This window comes from Clarias gariepinus, chromosome 27 (assembly GCF_024256425.1).
Source record: "Clarias gariepinus isolate MV-2021 ecotype Netherlands chromosome 27, CGAR_prim_01v2, whole genome shotgun sequence".
Taxonomy (NCBI): Eukaryota; Metazoa; Chordata; class Actinopteri; order Siluriformes; family Clariidae; genus Clarias; species Clarias gariepinus.
The window spans coordinates 13,388,243-13,406,904 of NC_071126.1; the positions used below are offsets into that span (position 1 = coordinate 13,388,243).

The 18,662-nt window shown below is 38.2% G+C and overlaps 1 protein-coding gene across 1 annotated transcript in view; it reads right to left on the reverse strand.

Moving 5' to 3' along the window:
- Positions 1–3,880: 3,880 nt before the first annotated feature.
- The window catches only part of fut8b (fucosyltransferase 8b (alpha (1,6) fucosyltransferase)), a 63,945-nt gene continuing 49,163 nt past the window's right edge, over positions 3,881–18,662 (reverse strand). Inside the window, exons 7-9 of the mRNA XM_053488542.1 lie at positions 13,615–13,791; positions 13,347–13,497; positions 3,881–11,168 (exon numbers count right to left, since the gene is read on the reverse strand). Coding sequence (XP_053344517.1) covers positions 10,824–11,168; positions 13,347–13,497; positions 13,615–13,791 — 673 coding nt within the window. The 3' untranslated portion in view covers positions 3,881–10,823. The remainder of the gene's footprint in view (positions 11,169–13,346; positions 13,498–13,614; positions 13,792–18,662) is intronic.

The window sequence follows — 18,662 nt, forward strand, 5'->3', positions numbered from 1 at the left end:
TGCTACTTCTGAATAAGACTTCTGGGCATTAAGGATATTAGAACTAAGGATTAGAAGTAGGTGGTTGTACTGATTTTTTTTAACCAACTCAGTGTAATAACCAATGAGTGTGATAGATGTCCACATTTAGTCATACCGTACTGTGTACCAAGCTACATTAAAGTGACTAAAGGTGAGATACAGATATGCTGCCACATTATGTTCAGTAAAATGTATTTGTATAGAACGTACGATTTAACTGTAGATATTATCACAAAGCAAATTAGATTAAATGTACTGTAGATATGCAATTTGCTACCTAACAGCCATGAATAAGAAAAACTAAAGAGACCAGAATAAAAAAATAAAATGAACCAATTTCCCTTACTGTTGGAATTTTTATTTATATTTCATGCATTTTCATTTTATTAAAAACAAAAAAAAAACAAAAAAAAAAAAAACATACCAAATCTACTAATTGTATTCAAAGGATATGGCTTTAGTATGGTCATATTGATAATGAAAAAAAGATGAACAGGATATTATTTACAAATCTAAAAAAGTAGTCTACTGTAAATGACTGATGTATCCAGGTGATATTCATAAAAGCATGAAGGTGAGTCTCCAGCAGGCAGGCAGGCTGGCTATTCGTGTGCAGTGGAGCCTTAGTGTGTAAGATGTTTGGCTAATACCCCGAAGGCCTTAAGCGGAAATTCTCGAATTGTTCATCGATAAGTAACTATTGAGCAATGCTCTTTACTTCATATACTCAGTAGTATCGTGGATCCATTTGCTTTTGATAAAACAATCAAAGAAAAATAAAATGTAAAGTAAGATTCTTCTCATCCATCAAATGTAAGTCACAACTGCAGGAATAAGCTTTGCCCTGCTGTAGTTTTCATTGTTTTAATATGTACTAATAAAGATCCTGCACAATTTCAAAGCAGATGCAAACCAAATGTTCACACATGTATTGTATGAGACCATATAATGCGTTATTGATCCTTATTAATAACCGAGGTTCTTCTTTAGTAACAGACCTCTTAAGTAACTTCCACAGATATACAGTATATCTAGTATGGGGAGTATCTGTCGTTTGACGTGGTGGGCCAAAATACGAAAAAAAAAAAAAGATTGGGATTATGGTATTTGGAAATCAATAAAAAACCTTTGCCTGCTACATTTGGGACCACTGGGAAGTTATTCTTTCATGCTTGAGTTTTCAGACAGCAAAGCATTAACATAGTGCAACCATTAGAAGCTGTTCCTAGAGTCTCTTTAACTGATTCAACAATCTTTATGGTGTTTAGCCTTAAATACTTGTGACTGCAGGATACCACAGCAGTTGCTCAGTTTTATTTCTGTGCACAAACTCATTAACTTTGGTTATTACCCTTTAAATCTTGAGCAGCACGAATTTGTGTCGGAAATACCACATTGGTCAATGGCTGATTAAAAAAAGAGGCTTGAGACATCAAACTGTGCACTTTGAACACGTCATGTAGAACCAAAGTTATCATTACTTTTAAAATTCATACATTTTAACACTAATTGAATATATAATGTTGCAAAATATATAGTGCTTACAGTTATTGTTTGATCATAAAAACAACTGGAAACAACCATGAAAACGTGATCATATGGAATTTATTTGCCTTATTTTGCGTTAGTCATGTCTATATACAGTGGAACCTGCGTTTTTTTTTTTAGCAAGATGAGCAAATTTCTAAAATAAATTTTAACTTGGTATACAGGCGAAGGCTTGTTATACAAGTTGTACAGTATGTATGCACCTTTTCTGCCAAGTGTCACATGATCACAACTGAGAAAATGCTTTTTCTCTTACACCCGCTATGGGATTATGGGTAATCGTCACCCATGCTCAGTCTCACTACGTGTGTCACAACCGTGCATGCCTGTACTGTTCATTATACTGTAACATTGTGCGGTCATTAGAGGGGTTACTTGGAATAGCCTTCCAGACAGTGTTCGGGGAGCAGACACGGTTTCCCAATTCAAAAGTAGATTCAAGACGCATCTCTTTAATCTCGCATATGCGTAACTCATCCCATAACCTCATACTCCAGTACACCTATCCTGAATGGCAACTACGCTAATTCTCTCCATCTTTTCTGTATTTTTCTACCCATCCCGAGGCATCTGGAGAATGTGCCAGCTTTAGTAGACAAAGGCCAACCCTGCGAGGTTCCTAAGGCATCCAGAGAAGGACCAGCTCCAGCTGGATTCTGCTTTATGATGGCTGGAGCTACAAATCCTGCTCCTGTGCTTCCAGGGATCCAGACCCCATCTGCCCTCTGCACCTACTGGAAGACCCATGTATTGTGACATATTGGGCAAAAACCTCCTTCCCTCAGTCAGAGCATTAAAGATGGGTCATGGCTGGGTCTTCCAACATGACAATGACCCAAAGCACACTGCCAGAAAAACCAAGGAGTGGCTCCGTAAGAAGGATATGGACTATTTAAAAGCAAAATAACTGGTCTTTGAGGGTCAGAAATCTGGCTGATAAGAAAGTGATCAAATACTTATTTGACACAGTAATTCACAAATAAATTGTTAAAAAATCATACAATGTGATTTCCGGATTTTTCTTTTTAGATTCTGTCTCTCACAGTGGAAATGCACCTTTGCTGAAAATGGTAGACCCTTCCATGATTTTAAAGTAAGAGAACTTGCAAAATCACAGGGTGATCAAATACTTACTGGGTTTTGAGAGCTGAGAGACGAACTCTAACGTTGTTTACTGATTTTTCCCTTGAGGTTCAGTCATTGGTATAAAGACTGAAGAGAAGAGACAAATGTAAACAGCTTTAAGGTGATCCTGAAGGTCTGTTCTGAACTGAATGTCTTGTGTGTTCCCCCCAGCAATACCTGCTGTCTCCTTTCTGTCAGTAAATGTGTGATCTGTGATAAATGGGATTTGGCACATTCAACCAGTCTTAACTTGCTGCAACTCTTGGTCAGTGGTATTAAAGGATGAGCTATAAATCCACTATCAGAATCCTAGCATAGCTTCCTGGACTGTTAAAATGCTGCAGCATGAAGTGCTGGCTTTATTGGAAGGGCGTTCAAGTTAAAGCGAGATTTTTGATAGCGCAGACTATCAGAACACAGTTATGACCTTTATTTCTCTACATAACTAAGCTTTCACGTGACCACATTCACCAATAGCTGATCTTAGTTAAGGTCAATGACTAATTAGCTAATGCTACCTAGCATAAGTTCTTACTAGCTGCATTTCTGGTTCTGTTCTTACTTAGCATTGCAATTCTTAATGATCCGTTCAGTCTATAGTATGGAGCAATTTCAGAAATAATACAGTGGTACCCTGGCATACGAAATAAATCCGAATTGCATAATTAAGGAAATTATCGCATTGTGAAACTCATTGTCCCATGGAAAATAATTTTTCCCAGCCACCTAAAAATGTTACCAATATTACCAATTTAAATACCACTGTAAGAGGAGATTAACACATTCCTTTACTAAGCTATTTTTAATTGATTTAATAGGCGATGGTTAGAGTGTAAAAACTGTGTATTATGCACAGGTTTGTTGAGCTTCAGCTCATTCAACTACTGTGTCTGTCAGTGTATGCTAGTCAGTGTATGCTAGTCAGAGGTGACTGAATTGATTGTGATTTGTGGTCAGGGGGCAATTTCAATTAAAAAAAAATCCTGTGTTGACATCATGGTGTAGGAAATATGTGGAGTAGCAGAGCAAACACCAAAATCTGATTTATTATCATTATCAGATAAATGATAGAAATGTTTTGTAAGAAAGAGAGAGAGAAAGAGAGAGAGAATGTGTGTTTAACAGCATCCAAAGCAAAGAATGCGAGGACAAAACAAGCACAGTAAATGCCTTACAACCCCTTTAATTGATCTGTGGTGTATCAAACACAATACCGTGGAACATAAAGTAGGAAAAGATCATCTCTTTTGAAAACGTTCTCTGGTGATTCAGAATATTCTTCATTATAAAATAAATATAAATCTTGGATTGAAATACTGAAGAGATTACAGCAAGTAGAAAGATAAATTAATAAAAACACACATGAGCTTTTAAAGGGGCACATGGGTACTTTAGGATAAAAATCCATATTTTTCTAAACAATAATTTGATTAGTGCCACAGAGGCTTTCCTACTTACTGTCTTTCATGAATGCTTGTGGGCATTTCTTTTAATAATGCTTGCTTTTTCTCTTGCAATTTGTGTAATATTGTTTTTGTTGTACGGTTATCAAATTTCCTATTTCTTGTTTCACACTTCAACTTAATTCTCATTTTTATTTCCCTACTTCTATGGTTACCTGTTAACTTGTTCCTGAGCACTCTCTATATGCTATTTCTAGTTTACTAGTTCTCTTTTGTTCTCCCTAGATTCTTAGTTTCCTAATTGCTTCTAGTTCCTAGGCCTGATATACAGTATGTATTGCTAATTTCATTTAGCATACACAAAACATAGTCACATTTTTCTTTTAATTAACCAGCCTGGGTAATTGCGCAAAAAAAAAAGGATAAATAAATAAATAAATAAAAACCTACTGAGCAAATAGTGATAAATCTATACTGTAAGTAAACAAGTTGATACAATTGAAGAGTCCTGATTCTCCCCATTTGTTCCATCGTGTTTAAGTCATGTACTGAGAGGAAGAGAGGAACATAATTTAAGCATGCTTATGAGAATATTAGTCCACACATAACTGGACAGTTCTCCGCAATTTACGCTGGTATTTAAGTAGTTTGATCATATTTCCATCTTGTCTTTTTTATCCACCTAACTGGCTGGCTTATAAAACACATCATCTACAGTTTTCCACCATAATTTTTTACAGGTCACATGTAATTCCAAGGTGGTGAAAAAAAGCAACAATGACTGAATGAAAATACATTTAAAAGACGATGTTTAAAAGCAGAATCAGTGCTTGTTTTTTTTTTTTTTCATTTGTAGGCCCCCAGTTGTCAATTTTTATCATTTCTAGTTTCAAAATTATAATTTCTCCCCAGATTAACATTAAATTGTTCCCATTTAGGAAACATAGGGTCAGCCAGGATACAATGCATATAGTCAGGGTTAAGGGTCCTGCTCAAAGGCTGAACAGTGACTTGAACCACCGACCTTCCAATCATTAAACCATCAGTAACTGTTTGAGCCCCCACTGCTCCCAAAAGTCAATTTTCTTATCGGGAATTAAATATGGGCTGTGGTGGAAATAACACTGAACCCTAGCCACTAGACCACAAGGGAGTCCTCTCATTTTACTTACTTTATACTTCTTATTTACCTGAATTCTTTATACACTACCTAGAGCTTTTTATTTATTTTTACTTAGTCTTTATTTCTCCTTGATGCAGATATCTTCCCATTCCATTTAATTTAAGTTCAACTAGGTTCTCCACATATTTTAGGGTGCTTCCCAGTACTATAATTGACAATTCATTGTCTTCTTAAACCCACAGTATATTACAGTACCTAGCTTGTGCCTTTAAAACTGGCACTAGATTGAGAAAGTGATCCCAGACTACTCTATCACAAGGGACTGCCTACACCTCTTTTTGGGAGCTCTATAGATATTCCCAAGCCGACTGAGAAATATAATCACTCAAGTAAGGCCTTGGTTTGCAATGGAGACTTTATCCAATGAAACATGAGTCATACAGCTCTAGCAAGAGATAATCAGGGTTTAGCACCATCATACTACCTTCACTCAACCTGACAGAGCAGTATCGCTGCTCTGAGGTTTTCCCAGATTGTCAAGAAACTCATTTCCAACAGTTCTACTAATTTTTTTATTTCACTCCACACAGCTTGTTTTCATGGGTGAAAATAGGGACATAAACAGAAAATTCTGTCCTCAAACTGAGCTCCTTTTTGTCCCACAAAAAACAGTGTAACAGTGTAGACTCTTTTTTTGATCAACTTAAAATCTAATTTGATTTACTTTAAATTACTCATTAATAAGATCCCAACATCTCCACCAGACATGAGGTCTGACCTGACTGAGCATCCCATTATTCCCATAATGGAAATTACTTTACATGTAAACCACACAGAAGAGACAGAACTCCCTTCATGGAGTTTTTCACCACACCAAACAGGTTTAACTTAATGGTTAGAGCATGACCTGCTTATGTATGCAGAATAGATTGTAAGAAGTAGTAATCCAAAATACTCCATAATTCTGCAATACCTCCTGTACCCCCAAATCCACACAACCCTGGGTTATCTTACTTACATGACCCCTCACTAGAATAAAGAAGCTGGTCCATTGTTCTTCAGCCGAGGGAAAGCTGAAAAAGTTCTGTAAAGACATGTCTCCAGAGCACTTTGGCTTGAAGGCTGGCGAATATCATTCTATAAATGTAATACACCCATACTGGTATTAAATAAAAATGTAAGCAAGACCAAGGAACTTTACCATTACAAGCACCCTGCCCTTAGATCTTGATGCAATTTTTTAAGAGGCATGTTACCATGTCACCTCAACCTTGTCTAAACCCTTCAGTATTTTAGACTAAATCCCATCCACCTCTGCAGCTTTCATGCTATGACTTCAACCACCATAGTAACCTCATCCAAAATAATGGAACCCCAGAGATATCGAGCACCATATCCTGAAGAGATGGAATGCCAAAAGGGTTATAAAAAAGTCTGAAAGTGCTCCAACCATTACTAAACAGTTTCCCCTGTAGAGGTCAACACTCCTATGCATGTGCTTAACAAAGCTGGTGAATAATCTCTTATCCGCTTTTGCCTACTCACAGAACAGTTAGCCAGATCATTTTTGGCCACCACAAATCTCCCATGGCCTCTCCAAATCCCATGACTGATCATCCACCCGCTTATGCAAAAGCCCTTCTCACTCTCCTAATTCTCAACTAAATCAGAAGGCCACAGCTTCATTCCTTTGGCTCTATGATTGAGAATTTGAATTTGGTTAATAGTTACTTTATGCGCTCCCCCAAACTAAAGGTCCCAAACAATGCTTTCCAGGAATCTTTCCATAAACCTGGCCGGCAATCTGAGTGATGAATTCAACTCACTATTGTGTTAATGGCTCTTCTCTTTATCTATTGATTAAAACACATCATCTTAAAACTCATGAAACACAAAATCCAAGAGACTCTGGTAGCAAATACATTTATGATCAGCCTTCTGTTTGAACAAAAGTGTTTAGTATTGAAAATCATTTCTTGGCACAGAATTCCTGTCTAAGTATCTCCATTGTTCCTGGCATAAGCAATGAAGTTCCACTGAATCATTATGAAGTCAATAGAAGGTACCTTCTTGAGTGCCTGCTCCACTGCCTCCAAGAATGCTGAGTATGACTAATTAGTAATTCTTTATATGCACACAGAAGCATTCTGAGTGAGGAGGAAGGCATGTGTGCCATAAGCCATGTGTGACATGGTGCACATTTTCATAAAACCACCCACACAGAAAAAGAAAATATGTGGTTAGATGTAACTGAAAATATTATGTATAGTTTACACAAAAATGCACCGCCTGGCCAAAAAAAAAAAAAGAAGGAAAAAGAAATAGCTGTTTGAATTTACATAAGAAAATACCTAAGAGCCTTTCATTGGATAATTATTACAGTGATTAATATGTTTCAGCTGGCAACAATTCATCTAACACTAACTAGTGCAGCGAGTAGCTCCTCAGAAGACGTTTCTCGTCGTCATGGAATTTTTTTTACCATGTTTCAGTATAGTGAAATTATTCCCTGCCCTGGATCAAGCAAATAAAACAAATAAGGAGATTGCTGAAATTATTGGAGTTGGGTTAAGAAATGTCCAGTGCATTAATAAAACCTGGAAGGATAGTGCTGAACCATCAACCTTGCAAAAGAAAAAAATCACTTTAGTGAATTAGACAGCGACTTAAACTACTGGTACAGTGTTATCGTAAAAACCGACAGTAAAAATCACAGCTACTGTATGTTTAATAGTGAGAGCATTTTTACATCCACAAGGAGGACAGAACTGGGACTAAACAGCTGCATGGCCATAAGAAGACCACTTGTTAGCGAGTAGAATCATGGAAAGAAGTTTAATTTGGTAGGCAGCATCCAATGGCAAGGTCATGTGGTTGAATGAGTCCAGATTGTTCCTATTCCAGGGCAGTGGGCACATCAGGGTAAGTGATCCACCTATTATCCATGATGCCCAATGTACAAGCCCAAGGAGACAGTTTGATGATCTGTGGCAATAAAATAAGGTCAGCTGATAACCTGAATGTAATGAATCCAATAAATATATACATATACATAATTTTGTAGTTAAGTGCTATGCTGTGCTGAGGTAGCGGAAGGTCTTTTTCAGTTAAGTTTCAGTTTAGTTTCCACTAAAGCTGCGCCCTTGAAGTCTTCCTTACAGCTACATTAACCATGTCTTCAGGAAGAGTAGCTGGCTTAATCGCAGTATTGTAATGGACAACAATAGTCTCTGGACAGAGCATGATGTGAAGTGTCTGATAGCACTTTGGGGATTCATCAGTACAGGGAAAGCTAAAAGTGATATTAGGAAATAACGTTGCATGCGAGTCTCCGGCATCGCTCCAGCAACCAATGCGTGTCAGATTTGGGCTGCCAGTTTGAATAGAGCCAAGTCTGATCTGTTCACTTTTACATTACAATGTAGACAGTCAATCGGATTTGCCTGCAGTTTGAACAAGGCCACAGTCCTATCCTTAATGTCTTTGAGATGGACAAGACTTTATAGAGTGGTTTGACTCACCATCAATATCCCGGCTGAAAATAAATGCAACTCGGAAATAAATATTGTAACATTTCATAAGGTTGTCCAACAAAATATAATATTTTTCAGTTTTTGGCCAGGCGGTATACTTTATATATAGTTTTGTGTCATGTTTATAGAAAATTTCATGTAAACACATACAGTCCACTAGTTGGAAGTATGTAGAGTGACTGTGATTAATTTTCATAATATTAATGTGGTCAAAATATATGTTTTAAAGTTTCACAAGGATGTTAGTGCCGACAGGAATTTTTTTTTTTTATGAATGATAATAGCACAGCGTATAATGTAACTATGTCACAATGCTAGAGTCCTTGGTTTGATCCTGAGCTTGGGTGAATGGATGCATGGAGAAAGCAATCTGAGTTAATGTCATTCATTCATGTCAAACCAACGTACGCATTCAGACTCCATAAATTCAATCCTTTTTTTCAGTGCATGATTAAAACAAAAAAGATAAGAACCAAAACATTACGTAAATACTATCAATAATGAAACAGTGGCTACAAAGTTAATAAATGGGCACTGACATACCAGGTCAGTGATGATAACTGAGTAAATATTGTACAGGTGAAAACATGCTGGACCACAAGTCATCAATAATTCGTGTTGATTCATAGTATATCTGACATGGCACAGTGTTTTGGCATCCATTCCTCTGTTGTTGTTTTTCCCCCTTGCAATCTTACCTCAAATCCTTAAAGGTGGGAACTAAGAAGCAAGGAAATAAAACAATGAAGTACAATTAAAGAAATAAGAAGCACCCTAATAATTAGCCTTGCTATGTCTTTCTATCTCCTTAGTTCGCCTTCTTCCCCAGTTTCATCGTGATCAGTGATCAAACAGGCAAGAGAGATTAAAAGACAAGATTAAAAATGACTTAAAACCACCCTGGGACAATTAAATAACAATAAAACCATGAAGTGAGGCAGAGCTGTGGGTTTGTAAATCATGCTCAGCTGTTGCCGAGTCCAAATAGCCTGCAGTCGGAGAAACGCACTCCACCTCCTGCCATACAGAGTCATTAAGGAGGCTGCGCTAAGTCAAAACACAAGCACGTATCCTCGGTCTGTCTCTGTGGATTACGTCTCATTATCCATCCCGTCTCAGCAGACTCGGTATAGGTTGTTGTTTCTGTAATCTGCAGCTTGTATGCCTCAGGATAGTTGGGATATTTTACATCAGAATATTCTTCTTCATCTTTTCTCAATGAGTAAAAATACACATAAACATACACACAGCACTGTCCTCAATGTGTCCATTCTTCCAAATGTTTACGCTGTCCGTCCTTCCCGAGTCCCAAAGTTGATTATTCTTGTTGTCTAGGTCTTTTTTTTTTTTTTTTTGGTCTTTTTCCATGTCAGCCAACATCTCAATTCCTGGGTCTTTTCTCTCTCTTAATCTTCTTGTCCTTCTCTCAGTCTAAATTTGTCTTACATCTTTCTCTATTTCCATCCTTGTCGCTGATGTCTCTCTACTGTGTCTATCTTTTTCTGTCTTTGTGTGTATCGAAGTCTTTTTCCATCCTCCTGCTTCTTGCGTTAAATCTCATTTTGTGTCTTTTATGGCATGCTTTTCCTCCATTCTCTTTTATCTGTCCTTGTCTCTTCCCCTTTAACCTCTTTATGTATAATTCTGTCATTTTCTGTATCTCCGTCTCCTTTTTCTATCTTTTTTGTCTCTGTCTCATTTTATTTGCCTTCTTTTGTCTCTTTACATATCTCTTTTTTTATCTCTATAGGTTTAATAATTTGATCTAAATTTTTTTTCTCTATTGTTCTTTGCATACCTTTTGTTTCTTTCAATGACTTTCCAGCTATTCTTTCTATCTCTGTCTCCGTGTCTTTTGACATCATCTTTTGTAACTTACACACATACACACACATTCACAGCATGTATCTCTTTGTGAATTGTCTTATTTTCTCTCCTTTATCATTATTTATCGGTTTTATACAGGAAAAAAAATACTTTGGGATTATTCTCATCCTGTCTTTGTCTCTATCTGTCTCAGTCTCTTCATGCCTCCCTGTGTTTTTAAAGTCTCTTACTGTCTCTTTCAGTCTATTTCCCTCTATTTTCTGAGTTGAGCAGTTTGTCTGCCTCGGGATAGGTGGGGTATTTCACTGTCTCGATTTTCTCTTTCACTTTGTAAGATGGATAGAGGCCAGTGCGCCCCAGTCTGCGGTTCAGTCCTTTGGAGTAACCGTCCCAGTGGTTTCCAGCAACACCAATAACATCTCCAGGCTCCAGGGCAACGTCCTCGGCAGTGCGCCGCCGATGTGCATAGATGGCAATCTGGTTGTGAGCATTCTGCCCTCCGAAATAGTAGATGTCGTCCAGAGAGTAGAAGTATGATGAAGCATCTGGGTGAAGAGTCTGCATGATTTCATATGCCACACGGCACACCTGGGATACACAGTGAGACAGACTTCAACCATTGTGCATTAAAAAGAATATATATATATATATATTATGCATAATTTGTAATATTAACATTTTGTATGTAACAGAAACATAAAAATATACAGAATAAGAAATAAGGAACTAATTAAAGTATATTACAATAAGAGGACATTTTAAAGCTGTATAAAATTAATTATCACAGCCCATGCCAAGCAGGCATTCATCAGTGCTGGCGGGATATCTGACAAGAGGAAACAGACGTTGCTATCGCCTTTCTGTGGCTGTGGTGTGAGTCCGGAACCAGATCCTGGAAGTCGAGGCACAGTAAACTGGCCATAACTGAAAGCCAAAATGCTGGGGCAGAAAACACTTTCCATTAGTGGCTGATCCTCGGCAAACTGCTCAGCGGTAAAGAACACTCCTTGACGTTAAAGCCCAAAGGGGGCACACATCATGGCACTCACAGCAGGCTATTTCTAGCCCAGCACTTTACTTATTTCTCCTGAATGCCAACTGATCTTCTTGCCTCCTTTTGTGGAGCAAAAAACCTTCAACCCGACCTTTCGCATACTATATATATATATATATATATATATATATATATATATATATATATATATATATATATATATATAAGGTTTAGAGGCACACTTTCTAATTCCATTATTTTTTTTCATGATTCCATGATAAATTTTTATGTTAAAGGCATCCAAAATATGCAATAATCTCTTTTGAACAGATCAAAATGTTTTTGTTACGTACAGTATGCTTTATAAAGACTTTATAACAGCTCAAATCTGAGGTGCTGTTAATTGGTGATTTTTAGGGTGCCTCAACTTGCTTGGGCTGGCAACATATTGCTCTCCACCATCCTGCTGTCATTGGTCTCACAGCTGTTTCATCTCTCTACATTTCTAGAGTCCAACTGTGCTGAAAACTCCCCTACACGGTGCAGGCTGCTGCAGAAGAGTCGATGCTAAGCTTTAACCACCTCTTCTGGTTCCTCTTCTTCAGCCTGGCAACCAGCAACCATCCTCATATAGGCCTATATATATATATATATATATATATATATATATATATATACATATATATATATATATATATATATATATATATACACAGAGAATATCTGTTTGGATACCTATATATACTTATATAATATAATATAACTGGGACTAAGTGTTCCCTTTATATATATATATATAGGTATCCAACCAGGTATTCTCTGTGTGTGTATATATATATATATATATATATATATATATATATATATATATATATATATAAAGCAGCGCAAAAAGTAAAAAAAAAGATTTTGGGTATGTTTACATCAAACATCAGAAACAGGAAAAAGTGTGATTTATGCAACTTTGATTGCAGGATGGTTATTGGTACCAGATGGGCTGCTTTGGAGTATTTCAGAAACTAATCTCCTGGGATTTTCACACACAACAGTCTGTACAGTTTACACAGAATGGTGTAAATGAAAAACATCGTTTGAGTGACAGTTCTCTGGGTGGAAATGCCTTGTTGGTTAAGCAAGGTCAGAGGAAAATGGCCAGATTGGTTTAAGCTGCTGGGAAGAATGTAGTAAGTCAAGTATTGCCTAGCAAAAAAGTATTGCAGAATACACAAAACATCAAACACTGAGATGAAAAAGTGACAACAGCAAAAGACCACATCAGATTCCTCCTCTGCCGGCCAGGAACAAGAATCTGGGGCACAGACTCCTCACTTGTCTTTCTCCATTCTTCAAATTTAACATTTTGGTGAGCCTGTGCCTATGATGGCCTCAGACTATTTTATTATCATTAAATATACACAGCAATCACATTTTCCCCTATTTTGATATGAAAGTTTCCTGAAGCTCTTGCCCTCATTTGAATGTTTTTATGCACTGTGCTGCTGCCAAGTGATTGGCTAATTAAATAACTGCATACTGTAAATAAGCTGGTATAACCCTAGGTGTTTCTATTAAAGTGACAAGTGAATGTACTGTACTGTAGGTCTGGATAGGATTAGACATTGTACTGCAGCCAACCACTAGAGGGTGTCACACATATTGTGGTTTCACTTTTTAACCGCAGTTCTTAATAAGTAAGCACTTTTTTTTCGTGTGACAGATGGGTTGGAGGGTTCAGCCACTGTGTTTGCATGTGTGTGCATATGTGTGTATACCTGTGAGGAGAATGTACAGACTAGAAAGTCAGTCTGGGACAGGAAATGGATGTCCAGGATGACTCCCTTGAGAGAGTTCTCTGTGTAGCGGTTATGCAGTCCAGCTGACCAGGAGATGGAATTGTCACTGATGAACTCGTAATCGGGGTATCTGACAAACACACACACACACACACACACACACACATACACATTGTCTGACTATCATTGCACTGAAATACCTAAAGAAAGCATTAACTCTCACTCCTCACTTGGCCAGATCACTCACTTGGTCTTGGCTTCCTGTAACAGTGAGGGGTCATCAGTTGCCAAATACACTCTCTTTTTATCCAGCTGCATGCGCTGGGCCATAAGCTGGAACTGTTCCTCTACGTGAAGCATGTACTCCTCAATGGGGTGGAACGCCGCCTCGGTGCCCACTTTATCTGTTCGCCTCACATGCACACTGCAAACACACAATACACACTGGTTTGACACGGTTGTACTCAACTACACATAGTCTCATACACAGAGAGAGAGAATGTTAATTAAAAGATACAAAAAAAAAAAAAAAATTTAACCAAACACATCTTGAGAAATGATCTACTTAGCACAAACCTATGAGGGACCTTCAATGGCACAGAATAACAGAACACAGTTATGAGAGTTTAAAACTCCCTTTATTTCTCTCTATAATCCCCAGTAACACAAATGCACTTAACGTTTGAAACTCTGGCCTCCCAGGAACTCCTTGACTGGCCCAAACATGTGGAAATTGCTTACAGCAAGGTTAGGACTGTATGGCAGATGTGGCAAAAACGCCTAGTGGTATTTGTAAAAAAATGTTGGCATGGTTTAAATAGAAAGACGTGTCTCTTCCGCAAGTTGACGACAAGTTAACTACTGATTTTTAATTCCCAAGGATCAGAAACTGCACTTGATGAATATTCACAGGAACACCTGCCACCTCAGTCGGACACATCATTCACAGATGTACGGCCTTTTTAAAAAGGGTTGCACCATTCAAATATTTCACCGCAGCTACGGGTCTCATCACCATACTGTGCTTGAAATCTTGTAATGTAAATGATTGGTTAGTGTCACTATGATTAATGTGGGAGTATGAACAGTATGTCACTGCTGCGACTTAAAAAAAAAAGCACAGCCAATATGCTCTCTAGGCTCTCGCCATGGATGGATGTACAGTAGCATCGCCAAGGGACACGTTTCTGTTGTCGCCGCTGGGCAGAGCGACAAAATCTGCACATTTAACGCTAATTTAAAATGTCCATTACACAATATTTTGAGACAGGTCATCAATTAAAAAGTTTATTTCTGAACACAAATATACTTTTATCAGTTGTTAAGTCTAAGTTCTGTTACCGAATGGTATAACAGAACCACATTCCCACTAGCTTCAGCAGATACATATTACACTGACCAATACATACAATATGTAGTGTATTATTGTTTATGCAACAATGAACCTAAACATAGTAGTTTAATCTAATCATATGAAAGATGTGCTGCAGTGTACTCTAATTTACTGTAGTTCTTAATCACTCAATAACGTGCAATAGTGAACATAAGATTATTTCTGTGCTAGTTTCTACTCCCTCTTCCTCAATCCTTTGGGATTCTTGGAATATTCACCTGTTTGTTTATATTGTCGGGTAAATAATCATTTTTGTTGCTAAACTAGATTTCGAATATCATATACCTTACAGAGTACAATGCGAACACCACAGCTTAACTCAATCTGTTTTCCTGGTACACTTGGCAGCATCATCTAGTAAAGTCCATTATGACTTTTTGATTGGTGCACCCTTTCTGCATCACTGGGCCAGCTGTGTCAGCTTTTGCGCCAGCCATGTTGCTGTAGCTTAAATGACCTTTCTGTAGACAGGTGCTATAATGGCAGTGTTGCGGGGGACAAAAGATCAGCCCTCACAAGACCGACCCACTGGGAAAATTTGCAAGCTTCCCGATGACCAGTCCATGCATGGTAGAGCACAATGTAATGTCTTAAAGCTTTGCCATGTATTTATTATATTCAGTTTTTACATTAAATAAAGAAATCATATCACGATATCAAAGTAAAAACAAACAGAATTATAATGCACACCAACCAGCCATAACTGGTGACAGGTTTATAGGCACCCAAGGCTCATCCATGCCTGTGGGCATCAAAAGTTAGCCTGTCCGGCCAATGCAAAAGGCCAATGCTGGCTATGATGGAAAAGTATCAGAACACCGTGTATGGAGTTTAGCAGGCAGAGAGTTGTTCCAGCCTTAATATTCCCCAGATTTTAATCGGATTGTCCATCCATGGAATGTGCAGAACAAATTTAATCCATGGAAGCCTCACCTTGCAACTTACAGCACTTAGAGGATCTGCTGCTAATGTCCTGGTGCCAAGTACCATAGCACCACAGGTCTTGTAGAATCATGCCCCAAGGGGTCAGAGCAGTAGCACAAAGAAATCTACACAATATGGGGCTTAAGGTTCAAGGCTTTAATGTTGTGGCTGTTTTAATGTCGCGGCTGATCTATGCAAATTGGCATCACTGTATTCGAGTTTGAAGTCGAAAAGTATGTTTTGGAGTAGCATAAACATAAAGGTCAGTTCTCTATAGTGAACTAGAGACAGGGGACAGATTTAGTCAAGTGGATTGGTATGCTTTACATTGTACACTCTTGTCAAAGGTGTAGAAGACTCTCTTTGTCGGACTTAAGAACAAATCGGACTTACAAACATGCTCCTGAAACGGAACTCGTTTGTAAGTCGTGACTCTCTGTAATAAAAAGCTTTTTAACTAGAAATTAAAATAATGCTTTTTTTGTCTTTAGTCATTCTTTAAGGAATGTGAGGTTGGGTAGCTTCTCCTACTTTCTCTCACTGTCTGAAGTGACAAAGCTCCAGGATTGTTCAGCTACTCTCTCTCTCTCTCTTTCTCTCTCTCTCTCTCACCCACACACCAGACACGTCCTTTTATCTTTCTGTCATGTATTACTCTCTCACTTCATGTCTTTCATTAAACTCTGATTCTTGCTACACAGAGGTGCTTAGCATCTAGTGATCAATACTCCCTCATCTCGCCAGCTTCTAACAAACACATTTGCACTTTATTTCTTTATATATTTATTTATTTATTTGCACAGCACATCATAAACCTTTTTGATTTTCCACCTTGTTTTTATAAATAGGCTACATCAGGTTCATTTGTACTAAGCCTTAATTAACATAGAAAAAAATCTATTTCCTCAGCAACCGTGATCGGTGTATCACTTTAAGTAGCACTGTGGTCTAAAATCTAACATACACACATTTTTCCTTATGGCTTATGCAATGCCACAACATTTATTTACGTAAATAGAATCGCATTAAGTTCTCTTCAAACCCTTGTATTGACGATGGAGAGTGAGACCACTGTGTGAAGTCTTCTCCAGAACAACTTAAAGATTTTCAATATGGTTAAGGCCTGGACTCTGTGGTGGCCAATCCATGCGTGAAAATAATGTCTCATACTCCCTAAACCACTCTCTTTTTCCCAATTAACGCCAGAGGAATCCTGGTCCGTGCCATTTTTTTGAGCATATAACGTTGCTGACCCTGGACCTGACAAACTGAAGCAACCCTGGATCATAGCACTGCCCCATAGGCTTGGACAGTAGGCACTAGGCATGACGGGTGCATCACTTCATCCACCTCTCTACTTACCCTGATGCACTCATCACTCTGGAACAGGGTCAATCTGGACTCATCAGACAACATGATCTTTTTCCAGAGCTCCACAGTTCATTTGTTATGCCCTCTAGCAAATGGAAGCTTTTTTTTAAAATTAGCCCTCACTGATAAGAGTTTTTCTTAATGCTACACAGCTGTTTAGTCCCAATCCCCCGAGTTCTGTTCGCATTGTTTGTGTAGAAATGTTCTTACTTTCATTATTAATTATACCCGTGAGTTCTAGATGTTTATGAGTTTAAGTGATTGTCCCACCTGAAACGTACTAATGATTGCAGTCATTATCCAATGGAAGGTACAGATTTTCTTAGTTAAATCCAAGTAAGTTAAATCCTTATGTGGTGATCAGAGTGTTAGAATATGAGATGTATGAAATATACCAGAATTTTGTCCTTTCTTCAAACAGCCTTTGAACCCAAACTCTGTACTTAGTGGAAGTGAGAGAATCATGAAAAATAGAACAGTACATCACTCTCTGAACTCCATAAAGTATATTGCTGCCCGGCTCTCGGCATAGCAGTTGGAGCCTGAATGGAGCCTGAAAGCCCTTAATGGCCAACACTCATCTTTTTACTCCAGTCCCAAGTGAAGCAAAGGAAGACCGAGAGAGAGAGAGAGAGAGAGAGAGAGAGCAGGACAGTGAGTGCTTGAAAGGGGGAGCAAGAAATGATGGAGTAGCAATGAAGACTGAGGCCTGGGTTGAAAATGAATAGCACAGAGAGGAAAGAATAATAGAGATAAAAGAAGAAAAAGAGAATAGGAAAAGGTTAAGGATCAAAGCAGGAAAAAAATGTAGCGGTTTGAGCAGAGGGCAGAATAAGGAAGATTAAATGTGTCTGAGAATGAGGGATTTTCACTTTGGTACTTCAAGTTTTGCATTCCACTGCAAAGGTACAGCAGTTAGCTTCCACTCATGATGTCATTTATGGCTTTGGCCATTTGGTAGATGTCGGTATGAAGCGGTGTTTATGGTGAATCTTTTAGGTCAGGATCCCAAGCCATCATAGCAGTATATACCATTAACACATTAACTTTGATTATTAAAAATATACCAAGTAACTGGTAACAAGATCATGGGCACTCAAGGTTCATTAATGCTTGTGGGAGCAAGGGCCAGCCTACCGGGTCCAATCCCAGACAGGCCAAGAAACTCCAAACTCCCATGATCCCAATCTGATCAAGCACCCATGGAAGGCCCCGGACAAACCAATCCGATTCACAGCAACCTGAATCACACAACATCCTGGTGCCAGACACCATAGCAGACCCACAGAGGACATGTAGAGCTAAGCCCCCAGTGGCCAGAGCTCAAGGAGCATGTTTTGTTCAAGGGGCATCCCTTAACCACATTTTGCACTGTTTATTTGCATTTATACAACAGTTACTAACATATAATCGCAACATCACACTCGAGGTTGTGCTGTCGTATAAATTATCAGCACATGCCATGACTTTATACCTATGACTATTTCAGAGCCGGCTAGCTAGCTTCACTAGCTTCCTCTAGTGTGGCACTGCTTAAATATCTTACAGTACTGAGGGATATATTATGTCTGTAGATAAAATATCCTGTAATCTTGTTCCAGACCCCT